This window comes from Hydractinia symbiolongicarpus, chromosome 2 (assembly GCF_029227915.1).
Source record: "Hydractinia symbiolongicarpus strain clone_291-10 chromosome 2, HSymV2.1, whole genome shotgun sequence".
NCBI classification, from domain to species: Eukaryota; Metazoa; Cnidaria; class Hydrozoa; order Anthoathecata; family Hydractiniidae; genus Hydractinia; species Hydractinia symbiolongicarpus.
Genome location: NC_079876.1, coordinates 17976643 through 17995029, shown reverse-complemented (window position 1 = coordinate 17995029; position 18387 = coordinate 17976643). Strand labels below are relative to the sequence as shown.

The following is an 18387-nucleotide window of genomic DNA, read 5'->3' as shown; positions in this document are numbered from 1 at the left end:
AAGAGAAATTTCCGATAAAATAAGATAAAATTATTTATTTATTTTTGATTTTTTGTGGGACCACTCCTTTAAAGTGGAAGGACGCAATCTGAGGACAAGGAGAGTGCTCCATTTGTCCTTTTGAGTTTTTTTTGCAGCAGCACTGATGTGAGATTTCCAAATCGTGTTAGAGTCCAAGAAAATGCCAAGATAATTAATAGCGTCACTAAGAAGAGGATTCCTTTGCCGTTCATTTTGATCCTAAAGTCATATTTTACTTGTTTAAGTTCGTGCCTAAACAAGGTATATTCAGTTTTACTTGCATTTAAGGAAATTTTGTTGGCATTGAGCCATTACATCAAGAGCTTGAGATAAATGTTGATTCTCTTGGAAAGTGACTTTAACGTCTTGTTGAAGCATGTCAGATTAGTGTCATCGACAAAGTGATGGACAAGAAGGTACTTCATAGCATGATGTTGATCATTTATGTAGATAAGGACTTGCTTTGCATGAAGATCTTTAGAGGGTTTAACCTCTACCATTTAAAATAGAGTCATTAGACAAGTCGAATCACTACAGCTTGCTGTTTTGTTATCTCATAATCATAAAAGAGGACCAAGCACAGAACCTTAAGGGACACAATCACCGACAAATTTGTACGTTGAGCTATACCCATTTATTTATATTCTTATATAAATAAATGTCCGCGCATAGATTAGCCACAAGGTCACACCACCAGGTGGCTTAAACTTGCGACAGTCGTTGTCGCCGGAGAATCTATTCCCAGAAAGGATCGTTTTCCGCTCCAAACCAAGAGCTCCTTTGACTTAACTCCCTAGACTCGCGCCAGCTCCCTAGAAAAACTAATGAGACTGGACTGTTTCTCTGCGGGGTTTTAGCCGGTTCCTACTAAAGATCCCTAGTCGACATCGTTTATGGTTAGAACTAGTGATGCGGTGGAATAAATTCACTTGATAATTTTCGTTTCGTATGCTTCTTCTACTTAAATTCTTCTTTGTTACAACTTCAATTCTATACTCCGTTAAATTTCATTCTGTTTACAAGCAAATTCAGCTCCTATTTATACTGCTTCGAAATTGCTGAATCGTCAAGAAATTTTGCTTATCTCATATAAACAAGTCATGATGACTTAGCATTATTTAGCATAAATACAATATATCATAACAAAAGAAAGAACTATGTTCGATTGTTCGAGAAAATTATTGCGTGAAAAAGTCACACGTCTTGTTAAATATTCGTGAATCTAGAACGTTCACGACATTCCCACCAAAGAGTGAATGTCCTAATCATCCGTTAAATACTGTCCGAAAATTCTGTCTCTAGCCTGTATTGCTGCTATTCTTGGGGTACGTTTAAATGTATTGATTTCTTCTAGATTCTTATTGTTCGTTTCATTAGATGTCTCGACTGTTTCGTTTTTCGTTTCTGTCTCTTCGTTGTTGCATTCGAGGGGGTACAGTAAGTTTGAAGGTTGAGTGATAATGTTTTTATTCGGTAATAATATTCTTGCGGCTCTGATCTTTCCGTCACTATTCGGAATCAGCTCTGTGATCTTTGCAATCTTCCATGATCCTCTTGGTAAATCTTTTTTGATCTGTACTACACTTCCAACGTTTGGTTCGTCGTATGATTTGATTCGTCGAGCCTTCAGGTTGATCTGTGATCTTTCTCGTAAGTTCAATAAATAGTCGTTTCTCCATGTTTTCCAGAAGGATTCAAGAATGTTCTGTCCTTTCTTCCATGTTTTCAAAAGTATATCTTTCGATGTAATATTTTCTTGGTAGTCAGGATCTACGATCTCCTCTTCTGTTCCTAACTGAGGAGTTCCTGTTTTCGTGTTGGGCGATAAGAAGTGTGCAGGTGTAATTGTTGTCCCATCGTTTAATTCTTCTCCGATGTATACTAACGGTCTCGAATTGAGTACAGCTTCGGTTTCAGTTAGAAATGTTTGTAATTGTATCATTTCTTTCCTATTGACTTTCTCAATGCCATTTTACAGCTTCCGACCAATCGCTCGTAAAATCCTCCCATCCACGGTGATAATTCTACAATAAAATTCCACTTGATTTTTTGTTCAGCGACGTAGGATTGTACTGTTGGATCTTGAATAACCTTCTCCCATACGATATCTGCGGTTGACTTGGCTAGTTTGAATTGAGAGGCGTTGTCTAGAATGATCTCTTTAGGTGTTCCACGTCTGGCGATGAATCTTCTAAGCGCTTGTATAAGTTCTTCTGCAGAAAGATCGTCCACCATTTCCAAATGGATGGCCCTCACAGCGACGCACGTGAATAAACATACCCATACTTTCTTCTTCTCTTTAGCGTGATACTGCTTGATAAAAAGTGGTCCAAAATAATCTAATCCGGTATTTTCGAAAGGTAATGATCGGGTTACTTTATTTTTCGGCCATGGTGTCATCGGTGGCATCTTGAAAGGTCCTCCTTGGTACTTGCGGCAAACTTTACATCTTCTTAGGATAAACTTGAGTTCGGCACGGCCTTTTGATATCCAAAATCTATTTCTCAGGTGAGCAAGTGTATGATTGACTCCTGCATGAAATAGCTTGAGGTGGTATGACGTAATCAGGAGATGAACGAATGCTTCTCTTCTCGGTAACAGTATTGGGGTTATTGTATCTTCTGGTAACATAGTATGCTTGAATCTTCCATAACATCTAACAATACCATCTTGATCGGTTTTTGGATTCAGTGGATTTTGTATTGCCTTCTAGGCATCCTTTGACGCATCACAGAAGCACATCAGTTTTTTATCTTTACCTCCAATCCATCTTTGGATTTTGATCTCGGACAATTCTTTTAGATCGGACTTTATACGGTTCCATTCGTCGATGTCGTTTTTCTCTAACTCATCATCCCAATTTTTATCTTGATCCCAAAGTTTCTGTAGGAAAAGTCGCATCTTTATTGTTGATGGTGAAAGATATCCGAGCGAGCCAAACAGTGACGCAATCGTTGTAAGGACTTGTCGTTTTGTTGTTGCTGGTGATAGGTTCTTGAATTTTTCAGTCGATATCATCAATTGATCATTCTCTGTATTCCACTGAAGTCCAAGCACTTTGATCATTGTTCCTTCTAGTCGATCATTTTCGGGAAAAAGCGTTGTTCATTCCAATTGCTTTGAAACTTTCTTTAGAGTTTTCATATAAATTGATTGCATCTTCATTGCTGTTAGTTCCAGTCACTAGATTGTCTACATACATGTCTTTGCTGATGTTTGATACTTCTGATACTTCTTCTTCTGTTACTTCTGCATCTGATGTTTCTTCCAAGTCATGTTTTATCGTTGTTCCAAGTAGAAAAGGGCTTGAGATGATACCAAAAGGAACTCTTGAAAATCTGAAGGTTTGTAGGTTGTCCGGTGAAGGTGTGTTGATGTCTTTAAACCAAACGAATCTCGTTACGTCTCTCTCTTTAGGTTGTAAAAAAACTTGTAAAAACGCTTTCTCTATGTCTGCAACTAATCCAATCTTCTTCGTACGGAATCGTATCAGCAATCCACAAAGGTCTTCTAGGATGACAGGCCCGCGATGTAGACATTCGTTTAAGCTTAAGTTTGATTTCTTTGTCTTTGCTGAAGCATCATAAACGATTCGAACTTTCGTTGTATTCTTCTCAGGTGTGATGACTGCATGATGCGGTATGTAGTGTATCCTCTCTCCTCTTTCGCTATTGTCCTCTAGTGTCTCGATCATTCCTTTTTGCAACTGGTCTTTAATGATGGCGTCGTATTTTCGTAGTAGCTCGGGGTTCTCTGATAATCTCTTATATAACGATTTCAATCTTCCAATACATAGTTCATAATTTTCTGGTAGTGCAATGTTTTCCTTTCTCCATGGCCACGCCACTTCGTATCTTTCTCCGTCTCTCTTTACAGTGTTTTTAAAATGATTCATAACTTCTTCATCGTCGGAATTCTTATTTTCAAGTGAGTTTATTCCAATAGTTTCCAATTTCCAAAGGTCTGCAATGTCAGGTAATACTGCTAACGAATCATCTACCTTTGTTGTTTGATGTGTTGTGGGAAGAATTTACCTTGTGAATAAGACATAATAAACATCGAATTTTCTTTGCTGTTCGTATCTACTTTTAGGGTCTTTCCTGAAACAGTCCATCCAAATTTGATTTGACAACATAAAGTCCTTCTTGAATCTTCACTTTGTCAGCAGATATGATGTCGTGATAATAATTTCCTCCAATCAGTAGTCCAATCGACGCTGATTCAACTCGTTTTGGTAGAGTGTCTGCAAGTTTGAACTTCCTTTGAATTTCAAATTGGTGCTTCAACGGTATTGGTACTCTGTGAATGTTTCCACTGATTGTTGGTACTGCGTTTGCTTTGATTTTGAATGAATTTCCTTCCTTTGACTTCAGTAATAATGTTACAATTGGAGCATCAATATTTTTTGGTTTGCTTGACCCGAATGTGAATACAGAAATGTTGCTTCTTCCTTCTTTTCGGAGTCCGAGGCTGCTTGCTTTTTCATCAGCAATAAGGAGTTATTAAAAAAAACGTTAGAGGTGGCTGAATTCGCCCCCAACACCCCCAACACATTTTGACAATCATTACGGATGATTGTATGACAATCATCAAATTTGTAACGCATTACCAATTCCTCACCGCAATTAACATTGAAATCTCTGGTGACATCTACATCATCTTGATTAATGTTTTTCCTAGCTCTTAGGCTCGTCCAAACCCTTATATCATCCCCACCTGCTTCTTTCACCGAATAGCTAATTTCCCTAGAATCAATATCCAGAAAATTGCTTAGTAAATATCCCGTAGAATCAATTGACTGGAAATTTGCTTTTTTCATTTGATTGCAATAAAACCAAATACTAAGTTGCACAAGCATTAGCTTCCATTTAGACGATTTACGCTACAGCAAAACCGAAAAAAAAATTATTGAAATTATCCATCAATCCAACGGCGAGAAATTGTCAAGAAATTTGATAAACAGCATTTTCTCTGCAGGAGTACAACCTCTAGCTTATTTCCAATGAAATAACAGGTTGAGTTCATCATTGCAGTGCCTAGCCACCTCTTTGTAAATTATTTTTCTATTTTGTCTTGTCTTAATGATTACTTATTTACATTACCTCAGTCGCAAAGTTTTTGCATGGAATATATTAATTACAATATGCACCCAACAAAAAAATTTGTTTTGGCGAGATTATTCATCATGTGCAAATACAATATAACTAAGGTAGAACATTTGAAGAATATTCTTCTGTGATGTAATTTTCATAAGGCTGTATGTCAACAGTACTACCTACGGCTCCTGATAAAAACACTGGGTAAGAACAGTTTACAAAAAATGTAGGTCTTACTGGTATGGTCCAATTTGACAGTTAACATTGGTATTTTGTCATTGTAAAACTTAGAACAATTCTTCATTTAATTTTGTAATATAACACATTCTTCTAGTAAATGGTTTTAGCGAAGCCGCTTTTCAAAACACACACGTTTGTCAACAGGTACGTTAGATATGAAAGTCAAACTGTCACATGCTAAAGAATTTTAAAATATGAGCTGGGAATAAAAAAATACCGAAGAAGCAATATAGTTTGCAGACGTGTATTTGATGTTGCAACAACGTATTAAAAAACAAGACTTGTCAAGCTCACCCTGTAGGCACAAATAACTGAGACATATATTTCTGAGACTTAATACTTTTTAAGACTATGAAGAAAATGATTGTATCCTTAAAAATATATGTGTTAAAGGGACGAATATAGTGCAACCATAAACGTATACTCACCACTACCAGTATTTGAAACATCATGCCCGCTTTGCCAGGCGCCACCCCGTTCTCACAAGTTTTGCAAACACTTTTAACATTTAAACTGAACAGTAAACGGTATTCATCTAAAGTATCCTTGATTTTCACATTTACAGTGGCCTGTTTGCCTCTCATTAGATGATGCTTCTTGCTTGTGTCTATGTTAAAAATTTGCAAAATATCATGATGATAAGATAAAACAGCGATTTTGAATCAATTGATGTAAAAATTATACAGCATGCAAAAATAAGGATATTTTGATTCAGAATTCCATAATCATGGCCTACGCGATTTTTTTTCGTCATAGATATCTCGATTTAGATGCTTGCTTTAGATTAACCTTATTTTCCACACCAATAAAAAGCTCAATATAGCTGAAACCTTTTTCATTTCTAAACCAATCACTACTTGTTCTAAGAACAGCTTTTTAATCTGTTGCTCCTGAAGTGGCTTCAAAATATCGTGCAGCATAGAACGGTATGCTTCCTTTAAAGCCGTTCCTGTAATTTGAGGAAGTAGTCTTGCGAGTTAGTCATCTTTTCTTGCTCTGTCAAATTCTATCACTCGGTAATACGGTTTGCTTTTTATTTGCGTCGACACGGCGGGCAAATCGGGCCATCAAAATACACAATTTAAGAATGCGGACCTTCAAATCATAGTCGGCAAACTTGTGTCAGTTTACATGAAGAATTCGCCATTGACTCTGCGTCGCATAAAAAAAATTAAAACTGCAGATCAGCGCGGAATAATAAGTAAACAGTACACGCGAAGGAGAACATATTTTCAAATCAAAATAACTGCATACAGTTACAGTCAGACAGAGCGCTTGGCAGAGGCAAGAATAGATATCAAGGAAATACTTTCGAATTGTAAAGATGGTTTAATAAATGATGGTTACTATATGATTACGATTCTTTGTTTGTTACTTGGACTACTCAAAGAAAAAAAGAAATTATCGTGTTTGTTGTGTTTTCGGATGGTGTGTGTGGCTGTAGTAGTTTATAGTGGTACAAAATCAGGGGCGGATCCAGACTTTTTCAAGACTTACTCGTCGACGTTAAGGCGCGTTCTTGCGGCTCCTCGTTATTTTAACTCGCTTAATTTTATTTACGGTTTTGGCGAGTAATATTCTAACGCGCTATCTGGTCCGCAGATTTAATTAATTACAAAGTAGCGTGGCACGCCACCATTATTACACTGATTTCATTTGGGTTCTTTACTTGTCCTGATTTGTGTCAAGTTTGGTTGGAGAAAGAATTGTTAGAAGAAAGAAGGCTAACAAGTGTAAGTTTTTTTTCACTCCAATACGGTGCTATATTGTCAGGAACAAAATTATATTCATAATATAATAAACTTTTGGAGATTTCTAGCCGCTTTAGCTAGCTATACTCCACTCCTGCCCCACCAAGTATGGTTAAAAATAGAAGAGTTTATCTAAGAATTTTTATGTTGTTATTCGAACTCTTTTCACAAAAATATTCTTGTTTTTTCTTGTTTTTTCTAAATCATACTCTACCAAAACCAAAATCTCTAGCTATACTAACTAAAACTGCTTACCAAAGGTAGCTAATGTTAAAAAAATTATAAAATTTTTGCCTTTCGTACACTAAAAAATTATATATTGACTAACTCTGTAAGCCACATAGCAATGTGTTTTTATGTATATATATATATATCAAATTGAGATACTTCTTTAGTCAAAATATCCATAAATACATTTAGGAACTAAATTAAATTTAGAAAATATTTTAAATATTTATATAACGATAATCGTATATGATAACCATAACTGTATAAAATAACTAATAACTGTAGAAACTTAAACTAATCTGAACTACATTCACATTTAACTAGCTTAAAAGTTTATAATACAGCCTTTTTAACAAAAGTTTTTTCTCATTTTCTTCCTTAATTTAACTGTTGTTTATGTATGGGAGCATGTGATCGCAAAACAAAATATAAATTTCAGTCGTTAAACAAGTTTGCCAACGTGAAATCAATTAAATTACAAAATCTGTAATACTTCTCAACTTTTCCAAATCACTAAAGTTTATCGAAAACATTTTCCCTATATTTTCAAATGTTAATGTTTTACTAAAAACTATTAACATTAACCTTAAACTATTATTAAAGTATACTTTATAATATAAAAACTTCTGTTTACAACACTTTCAGTTCAAATTTGACTTTAACCTTATTGTAAAATCAAAAAAGTTCTTTTTTTAAAGCTTTACAATAACGTAAGACCTTTATTGTTTCTTTGTATTTTTTTGTCTCTTCGTCTTTTTCCGGGACTAATTTTACACTGTGTTTGGTATCTTGCAAAGCGGTAATTTCTAGATCTTTTAATTCTTCCATTTTGGTTCTTTCTGCAATTTTCACTTTGACTTCAACTTCTGCCACACACAATTTATAGTTTTCTGTCAATTCTTGCTTGCAATCGAATTATCGCATTGGCTATAATGTTATCACCATGATTGTTAGATGTTAACTTAGTGAAGGTTTTCAATGGATTGAACATGGTTTCCTCCTTCTCAGTATTAGCTGTACGCCCAGAGATCAATCGTAATTAAGTACAGGAATGACGCATTAAGGAGTGGTAGTAAACACCGAAGAATTTCCGTGATGTCAATGACTTCAAGCTACCCTTTATATAGATTTTAGTCAGCATTGAGTGAATATGTGTTGCATTAATCAATCTCAATATGACTGGAGTGCTTCGTTCTTTATCAGGAAGTATAAAATTTCCTGTATTTCACATAGAGTTGTCAACATTTTCACAGCAAAAGTATCTTCCAAATTTTTTATAGCCCAATTTGTGGCTATCAATAAGCTTCTTTTATAGTCACTAGAATTTTTAGCCTCTTTGTTGTTGAACGAACTATCAATAATTTTAATTAGCTCTTGCTTTTTGTCAATGTGGTGTGGAAGTTCATTGTATATGTTTTCTATGTAATTGGATATGTCGTGTAATGGTTCATTGTTTAATACTTCGTATTTTCCAAGGTTCACTTCCTCCAGTGTATTGTTAATGTTCTCAAACATTAATGCTGGTAATCGTTGTATACCATGGACACTTTCAAGTAAAAGGGATTGTAGCTCTTTAAGTGTTGTGGAGCACGAGAATTTTATTTTTCTTTGGTGAAGCTCATGAATTAGTTGATCTTTTTTTAAGTTCTGGAAAACTTTCACCTTGCCATCATGGAGTGCATCGGTGGCACGTATTGTCATCTTCACCTGAGCCATTCTATCATGCAGTGATAAATGATCCAAGTTGTATGAATGGACCATACTGCTTGCACAATCAGCATGAATTCCACAAGAGTGACAGTAAAAATTTCCGCCCTTTTGTTGCCCTGCTTCAAAAGCTGCAGCTGGACTATCACCCTTGAAAATTCTCATAACATCAGTGATGTTGAATTCTTTTTCAACTGATGATGTTATCTTCAAAATATCTTCCAGTCGATCACTACTGTATAGCAGCTGCTGGTCATTAGAAGGACATCTAGCTAACAGGTAAAACTCTGGCTTCTCTACTGTAGCTTGAATGTTGACCTTTTTGTTAGTCTTTTTCATGTATTCCTCATCTGTATAAAACACTGCTGGGTCATACATGCATGAAACTAACATTAGAAGGTGACTATGACTGGCAAGAGATGAACCATCATGCCAACACATCAAGTGCCTTGTTCTTTCTATCTCCTGAACCTTTTTAATAATGTCTTCATGACTGACCAGCTTATCAAACTCATTTACACTTTTTAGAAAATTAATTAGTTCTTCTATTTCCATTCCGTACAATTGTTCATCAGTGTGAAGCCTCATATATTGCCTATGCTTTCTTAGCATGTCACGTCCGATATCTGACAGTTCCATTTTTCTACCCAAGATTTCTACAGTTTCTTCAACAACTTTATTGTTTCGTAGTACAACTTTTTCAAACTTTTGAGGCACAATGAGGTGACCTAAGTTGTAATCTCCACTGGCAATTTTTTCTTTTAATTTTTCAGTTACTTGTTGATTCGTAACTTCTACGGGTATCGACAGATCTTTGAAGTTTGGAACGTTCAACCTGAAGAGAATGTTGTACATAAATATTAGCAAAGTTGGGACGAGGTTTGGTTAAAAAGAAAACAATTAGTAAGTAGATATACCTTCGTTTTTTCCTTCTAATTCTTGTGAAACTATCATTAATATCATTAGCAGTAACACAGCAGCGGAATCTGTTAATGTTGCAACCACATAACGTCAGCAGTTCTTTCATTATCTGCCCAGCATTGGCAGGTGTAATACCTGAAAAATATATAATCATTTAAGCCTAAGTACACGTTTTTTTAAAAGAACACTAAAATGTTCTTAACATACCATTTTTGCTTTTCAAATTGTACCGTCTTGCCAAATCAGTGAAATTTATTTTAAATTCATCTGGATATTTGTTAATTTCAGTTATACAATCTTGTTGCTCCCATGTGTACTGCTGGAGATCACCAGTATGTGAATGTGGTCTTTTCATACCCTAGAAATATGTTCAAAACAGATGACAAGCTGTGATCATTAAATAACATGGATTTTAGTATAAGTGTAAGTTATCATTTGGTGATTGAATTGCAGCTGTTGCACTTACAGCTCTTATTTTTTCTAACTCGTCTGAAGTTCTTCGTATTGCATTCTGCTTACTCTCAAAACCAGCTCGCAGTCGCAATTTGTTTCGGTTACGTAAAGAAACGGGTACACCAAATGTTCTAAAAAATGAATAATATGATGATTTAATATGATTCTATCTTTTTTAGGAGAGATTACAAGACGAAAACACGCTTAATCTCGAATAATCATCGCGAATGTAAAATAATAAATAATCTTGCAACCGTGGTGACAAAGATAGTGACAATTTTTGTATATGAAAATTTGGTTTGTTCATTTTAGTACCTCTGCCTCCATACATACCTTTCTACTACTGTTTCGCTCCACTGATTTTCATTGTCAAGTTTTACAGCATTGACCAGCTCGTTCTTCTCTTTCTTCTCATTCTTTATCACCATTGTCTTAAAGTGTGACGTGAAGGAAAGATTATGATTTGCTTTGAATTCATCGTCTAATTTTTGAAGAGTTGCCTTGGTCTGCGCCTAAAAATATTTTTAAGATTAATTGATACAACTTAGCCATTTCATAGAACAATTTTATAAGAATGAAAGATGTCCCGTGATTTTTTACATGCGTTTCCAAAATGAACACCAAACGTATATTTTTACTTTCGGACTTCTGGTCGTAACTTGTAACTCTGATTTCCGGCTTTATTGATTATTATGAACGCAACTTCTCTTTTTCTCATTTTGATTATGCCGAATGAAAATAGACATAAAGCTGGGAACGAGTTTGTTATTAAAGATCAGTGGAATACAGGAGGTCATCTGGTATTTTTAATTAACGTACCTTCAAATTTCTTTCTTTGTACAATCCTGCTATGTCAGCTTTTTTTTTCAAGCTAAGTTTGCGTACGGGAAACAAACCCAAGTTCTCTTTCCATATCGCATTGTTTTGGCATCCAGGACAATTTTCAAACTGGTGTATTATCTTCTTGTCTGTCGACAATCTCTTCCATTTTTCATTCCCGAAACATTCAACGAGTTTATTTTTTGATTGGTGGTCTGTCTTTGCTAATGCACGGATGTTGTCAATAATTTTAGGGAAGCACCTTAGAAAGAAAAAAAACGATATTCAACAGCCTGGGAAAATAGTCATCCCCACTTTTGATTTATGAAAAGATGGATATAAATTTTTTTAAATATATGATTTTTACCTTCTAAATGTATCATAATTTATACTTCTTAAATCAGAATGAACTTCAAGTAACTTGTTAAATTGATGTTTCAACACCCGTCCCGTAAAAACCTTTTTTGTTTCACCATCGCACTTCTTGAGACCATGCCTCTCCGTCAAAATTTGATATACTCCAATTTTTATAAAACCACAAGTTAATGGATCGAGAATAGATGATGCCATATTGTACCAATTTCTCTTCAAAAATTTTGTCGCGCGCTTTCGATTCGATTTTGGCGGTAAAATTGGAGAATGGGCGCAATTGGCCCGTAAGAAAATTAGGGGACTGCGCAATTGTCATTTCCAAACCTAATTGGTTGGATGCTACTTTGTATCGTCCTTTTTTTCATTATTGACGCCGGAACCATAGCAACACAATAACATTTGTGTTTTTTTTATTTCAAGCAAATAGCCAAGATCAGGTTAAGGGCTTCAAACAAGTATATGTACTTAGATATAGTCCACGGGATAATAGGACCCATATTTTAAGATTTTACTCTCACCTTCGGAGATTAATATCTAAACGGTTTGAAAAAATAGATGAGATTATAACTGTAAGAAAAATAGTAAATGTATGGAATTTATTGCCCACAGAAGTGACAGGGCTTGCACCTGTTCTGCATGATAAATCAGCAGCTGTCCAAACACACTTCTTTCAGTAAATGAACAATAAAATCACACTTCGTTTAGTAAATAAACAATAAAACCTAACATGATAATGATAGTTGTATTTGTTTAATGATGGGTAAGGAGGGCTAGGTGTAGAAAAGAAGTGGATATGAGAATAGAAATTAAAACTTCCCATTGAGTTATTTGTTGCTTATTTGAAAATACCTATTTCTGAAAGCTTAGGCAAAATTAATTCTTCAAATTTCATGGGAAAATGTAGTCATCCGCTAAAATAAAGAATTTTGAGACCACTTATATGCAAAAATAAGTTCCACAAAAATTTCCTCCACAAATAATTTGTTCAAATACAAAATAGAATCAACAACTCGATCAAAGTGAAACATGTATATATATAAATGGCCTGTTTACGTAACAAATTTTCACCTAATTGTGAAACTTTACAAAACTTGCACAAATTTCCTTTTGTGAATTAGTTCAGTTTAGATATTGTGCAGGAATTATAGTATATAACCTATTTTTGCTTATATCCTTTGTCTAAAGTGAATTTGTATTAAATTTACAGGGAAAATTAAAAAAGAGCTGGAATTAACGTAAAATGCAAAATAAAAGATTGCGAAAGTTTGTCCTTTTTTAAAAAATGCCTTTCCTTAAACTACACATTTTAGAGCAAACTGCAAAAAAAATCCACAAAAGTTGGTCAATCGCAAAAATAACTTAAATTGCAAAAAATATTTAAAATTCAAGAAGATGAAAAGTAAACGGTTAAGTATATATATATTAGGTTATATTTCTATCCACTTAAAAATTAAAATGGTGCTGTTTAATGTATTGGAAATATTAACCCTATAATAACTGTTTATGAGGGCAATACTGGAGAATATTGACCAACGTCAAAGTATTTCCAGAGCTTGCGAGGGCAATACGTGACAGGGGTCAATATTCTAAGATATTGCCCGAAATAAACAGTTATTATATGGATTATTATCCGGTTACTGCATTTTACAACAAAAAATATAACATTATAAGCAGGATGTAGAAACTATGTCTTTATAGACACTATTCCCATGGAACGTACATTCGAACTAAAAATATATTTTTTTAAATCGAATATCGTGTAAACATTACAGGATTTTATCGTAGCTACAAACTAAAAGATAAAGGTAAGTTTCACTTCTGTTTCACGTTTTGTTTACTTTTTTCCGTGTTTATTTACATTTAATGCTACCGTATTTAAACTATAAACACTGTTGCTATGGTAGCGGGCAATACCGTGGAATATTATGACGTAAGTTCTAACCAATCACATTGCTCGATTTTCGAAAATATCGATGCCGCCCTTTCGCGTGGCAGGCAAAAAGATCCAGGCACTAGGTAGGCGAGGTCCTTTTTACCTTAAAGCGTATAAATTATAAATTAATGCGGAACAAATTTTTGCGATATTAATTTTTGCGATTGAACGTCCAAAAAAAAATAAGTTTTACGGGATTTATTTTTATGAATTGGGCTCTCAGCAAGGAAATTGCGGGATTTGATTTTGCGAATGTTTATAACATGTATATATATATATATATATATAAAAGAAATGCAATAATTTTTTTTCGAATCGGAGGTTTCAAGAGTATGCTAAACAACGATCAAAGGGTAACATTTGATTTTTGCACTGTATTTTAATAATTCCAAATCTCACAAATCATCTAGAATTTCAAAAATGTTATTAAAGTTAATTAATGTATAAAAAAATGCCATTTTGCGATACTTATTTTTGTGAATGCCAGTTCACATATATTTTTGCGGGATTTATTTTTGCGAATAGACGACTTCCCAAAATCTTTTTTGCGGGACTCAACTTTGCGAAAAAGGAGCCAAATTCACAAAAATTAAGCAAACAAAAATTAATCCCGCAAGAACTTATCCCGCATTAATTAACATTAATTATGGCACCGTAGATGAGTGGTTATAGCTCTCGTACTCTGTGCGGGAGACCGGGGTTCGATTCCTCTTGACGGCGATTCAACATGGGCGAGTGAATGTTACCATAGCCCCAGGTTAACCCAAGCCATGTGAGGGAAATTGGGAAGATGGCACACTGTGTGGGCCGTTGGATGTTGCCGGGAGTTGTCTAGTAGAGCGCGGGCCCTAATTGGGTCTGCGTAGCTCAAAATGAGCATTAAATACTCTAGGACTCTCCATCTAAGCCATAGCCCCTGCTGGAAATAATAGACAGGGTATATCCCTCGATATTTGTGAGGCTAGCCATGTAAAATATGCACATCTATCTATTTATCTACACACATAAGGTAGTCTGTTTCTTCGCATGAAGGTATCGGTACGACTTTATATGAATATATGTCAATCAGAAGGTATCCATCTACACTGGCTTAAAGCCTCAACACAATGTTTCTGTAGTAGAAAGAAATGGACTGAAAAAGACCTTTCCGCTCAGCTAGCAAGCTCCCACATCTTTCAGCCTGCCACGCAGTTGTTAGAGCCAGCAGGGCCTATCGTGGAAAATGTAAACATTCAAAAAGTTCTATAAATTTGTACAATATATATCACACACAGGACACAAACGTTTTTTATGTGTAGCTAGCTATAGCTACCAAAACACATTAGGAAGCAAACAAACACAAAAGGAAGCATACAAATTGCAAAACATATCTGGCTAGCTAAGCATTAGAAATTAAAACTTATAATATTATTGCTAACCATATTGAAAGAGAAAAGAGAAAGCTAGCTAGGAGAAGAGAGGAGAGGAGGAGGAGGCAAAAGACTTCATTTTATGATGGCTTCTGCAAAGTTGCAGTTTGCTTGTTTACGTGATCAACCTCTTCCCCAGGGCTCCTTCCAAGATTGTCGAAAAAGTAAACCGGCCCCGGGGACGAGATTGTCATTAGCTAGGTCGTAAAAATGACGGACCAAACAATGGCGGCGAAGTTCAGGGATTTTTAAAGGTAGTGCATTGAAATGCTTCTGCCGCTGGCTGAATATTGCACACCAGTTGTAAAAATGTAGTAGAAAGTGTAGCTTAGATAATGCAGAATGGGTTTTGTTCAAGGCATAAGTGCAAAAATTAACGAATAGCAATAAATTGTACAAAATGAATGACGTTTCCAAAATTGGCACAAAATATGGGAAAGATTGGCAATTTTTACTGCTTTATATTGAAGTTGGGACTTATGTCACGTACGATTTTGTAACATTGTCATGTTAACTTACCAATTTATGTGTTTTTTTTCCCAGTGACTCGACAAAACTTCAGCGGTTTTCGAAAACATGCTATTTTTGGTACCCCTACTTCTGGAGCTCCCTGTGGTCATACGAGAAGGAATCTGAAACCGAGGTTATCATTTTTGAAAAGAGGAGGCTTTGCTGACCAAAATATGAACGAGTTATATTATTTCGTCGTAAAATGGTCGAGTTAATTAAACATAAAGTTCCCAATTTTTCATAAGCTGAAAAACGTGTAATTTCCAGACCCGGCCTTAATATCGACGAGTAGTCAAGACTGAGTCTTGAATTTAGCAGCTGGGGGCTAAATTTTAAGCTTTGCGGGTACAAAAATCGGCGAAAATTGTCTTCGGATTTATTTAGTTATTAATAAAATTGACCAAAAGAAACGCTAAGCTATTAGAAAATCTCCTAAGAACATCTTTTATTAGAATCAAATCTCCGTCTTACACGTCTGATTTTAGATAGATAAAACCACTAAAATTAACAGGGATTAACTACAATAAAGTAAGACAATTGTGAATATATTACATTATTTATAAACTCTTGCTGTTTCTGCCAATATCAGGCTTCATCAGCATGACTAGGTGAATCAAATGATCACACCAGCCATGGACAGCAAAATGAAACACAATAATATCAAAAACAATAAGAATATGGAAAGGTCAGGATAATGAAGATGAAATATACATACATGTGATATGATACAAACACACCTCAACCCATGTATTTGTTCAGATATATTTGTTTATTCATAGGGCTAAACTTAAGTTTTGTTTGAACTTTAAAAGAAGAATTAAGAAGGGCTTTTTACTGCTTTTTGCATGCTGAAATAGGAAAATGCAACTTTCAGTTAAGAAAGTTGCAACCTGGAAAAAGGGGAACATAATGATTTGGCTTGAAGTCTACACCAGACTTAACAATATCTTCATAACAAAATAAAATTTTTAACTGATCTTCATCAGGTAAAATAGATGGGTGTGGCAATATACACTGTGTAAAGAAAGTTGTAACATACTATAACAAGCCGAATTGTGGGTTAAATGTGTTAATTTTTCTCTTTATTACTGTTGACAAGGCAAGTATTGGTAGAAAAGGAAACCATGTCTTGGGGTTACAGTTGTTGATTGCTTCTGCTTTAACTGCCTCCTCAGGAGAAAGAGTCATATCACAAACAATATAGGAAAGGGAAAATCTGAATAAACTTTTCTCAGATATAAATTATTTGCCTTTTGGTTTTTAAAAGCAAATTGAAAACAAGGATAATTAGAATAAAAGGAAGGATGCAAGAAAAGTTCTATAGATGTCAAGACTCTCAAAACATCAACAAGAGAATTATCACCTATGCCAATACCAACGATGCTGAGCTGTATAGACAGTCTCCTGATGGATTGGATCTAAAAATAATATATTTTACCACGACCTTTTACTCAACAAACCTTGTTTCCTAATAGCCATTCGAAGAGTTGTTTATTTTCATCGCCAACCTTACTTATCCAGATGTCAAGTTCTTGCTTCTAATAACAACACAAATATTAATTGAGAAAGAATTCCTCCGCAATGCTAAAAATTCTGTTCACAGCTCATATTACAAAAACAATACACCTTTACGATAATTCAATTGTACATGCGTTCCTACGGCTCTCCATCGTTTTACAATATCGGAAAAAGGAGGTAAAAATCGTGTTTTTATAAGAGTTTGTTAGAGACGAAAGCGTGTTTTCTCCAGTTTTTTAACTTCCGTCGTATCAATTTCTTTCAAATTTTCAGGAAACGTTAATAATAATAAGATGCAACTTATGTGTACTTTTCATTAAAAACAAAAGGCGGCAAGAAATGTTATCACGAAAAAACGTGTTTTCTCCTTAATAAACTCTTATAAAAGTGTGATGTTTACCTCCTCTGATCGCAAAATAAGCGTTATTTTTTCCGAATTATCGTAAAGGTGTATTAGCCCTAGCTATAGCTAATTAAATCTTTTTGTATTTGGTTTTAATAGTCTGTTGTATAAAGCTCTCCCCAACTAGCTTTTCGTAGCGGATGTACTGAAAACCTTTAAATAAATGCAAGGTGTGTTGGAGAGTAAAAAACATACTTCCCACCTTAAAGCAATAATTCCTTTATCTTCACACCTCGCCTCAGATAGAAGGTATATATCTGGGCCTGAATTCCGATGAAGACTTTTACCAGCCAGGGGTAAATATCCCCAGACAACAAAAATGCTCGAGAATGAACACTTTCTAAAAGTTCTTTTTGCATTTTACGAATAGATTCAATATTATCACACTGTAAATCAGTAAGCACCCGCGCTAACATATCTGCTGTAGCCATGATAGTACGGGAAGAATCCAACCCAAAAGGCGTGAGTCTTTGACTAATCCTGACGGATGGGAGTTAAAACTATAGCCTAACAGGTTATCAGTAACCACGCAGTACGGAACCTAAATTTCCTTCGCCGGCTGCGGGCCACATATTGTTGGACTACGCATAGAGTGTGAAAATTACGTCACGATTTTGACGTCCCTGCCCCTTAGTTGAGATGGGGAGGGTTGCGGGCCATGCTATTTGATTTTTGACTGACTGAGTGACTGATTAGTCAAAATGAATCAGTCAAAATCTGTAAGCTATAATTTGCAACCCTCTCAGTCTATATGGTAGCGACGTCACAACTTAGACGTCAACATCGCTGTAGGCGAATTGGAGAGGGTTGTGGACCATGGCTTTTCACCGTAAATAAATTACCATCTGATAAAATAAGATAAAATTATTATTTTTTTTTTTTGATTTTTTGTGGGACCACTCCTTTAAAGTGGAAGGACGCAATCTGAGGACAAGGAGAGTGCTCCATTTGTCCTTTTGAGTTTTTTTTGCAGCAGCACTGATGTGAGATTTCCAAATCGTGTTAG

General features: G+C 35.1%; 3 protein-coding genes across 3 annotated transcripts; all 3 read right to left on the bottom strand.

The window, feature by feature from the left end:
• Window positions 1-535: 535 nt before the first annotated feature.
• On the bottom strand, window positions 536-1963 carry LOC130629867 (uncharacterized). Its single transcript, XM_057443240.1, has 3 exons — window positions 1325-1963; window positions 1153-1243; window positions 536-645 (listed from the first exon to the last, which is right to left on the bottom strand). Exons 1-3 carry the CDS (start codon window positions 1961-1963, stop codon window positions 536-538), a joined length of 840 nt encoding a protein of 279 aa, XP_057299223.1.
• LOC130629865 (uncharacterized) lies at window positions 1960-2652 on the bottom strand. Its single transcript, XM_057443239.1, has one exon. It carries the CDS (start codon window positions 2650-2652, stop codon window positions 1960-1962), a length of 693 nt encoding a protein of 230 aa, XP_057299222.1.
• Window positions 2653-3103: 451 nt separating this feature from the next.
• Window positions 3104-4071, bottom strand: LOC130629864 (uncharacterized). Its single transcript, XM_057443238.1, has 2 exons — window positions 4056-4071; window positions 3104-3984 (listed from the first exon to the last, which is right to left on the bottom strand). Exons 1-2 carry the CDS (start codon window positions 4069-4071, stop codon window positions 3104-3106), a joined length of 897 nt encoding a protein of 298 aa, XP_057299221.1.
• Between the last annotated feature and the right edge of the window lie 14316 nt (window positions 4072-18387).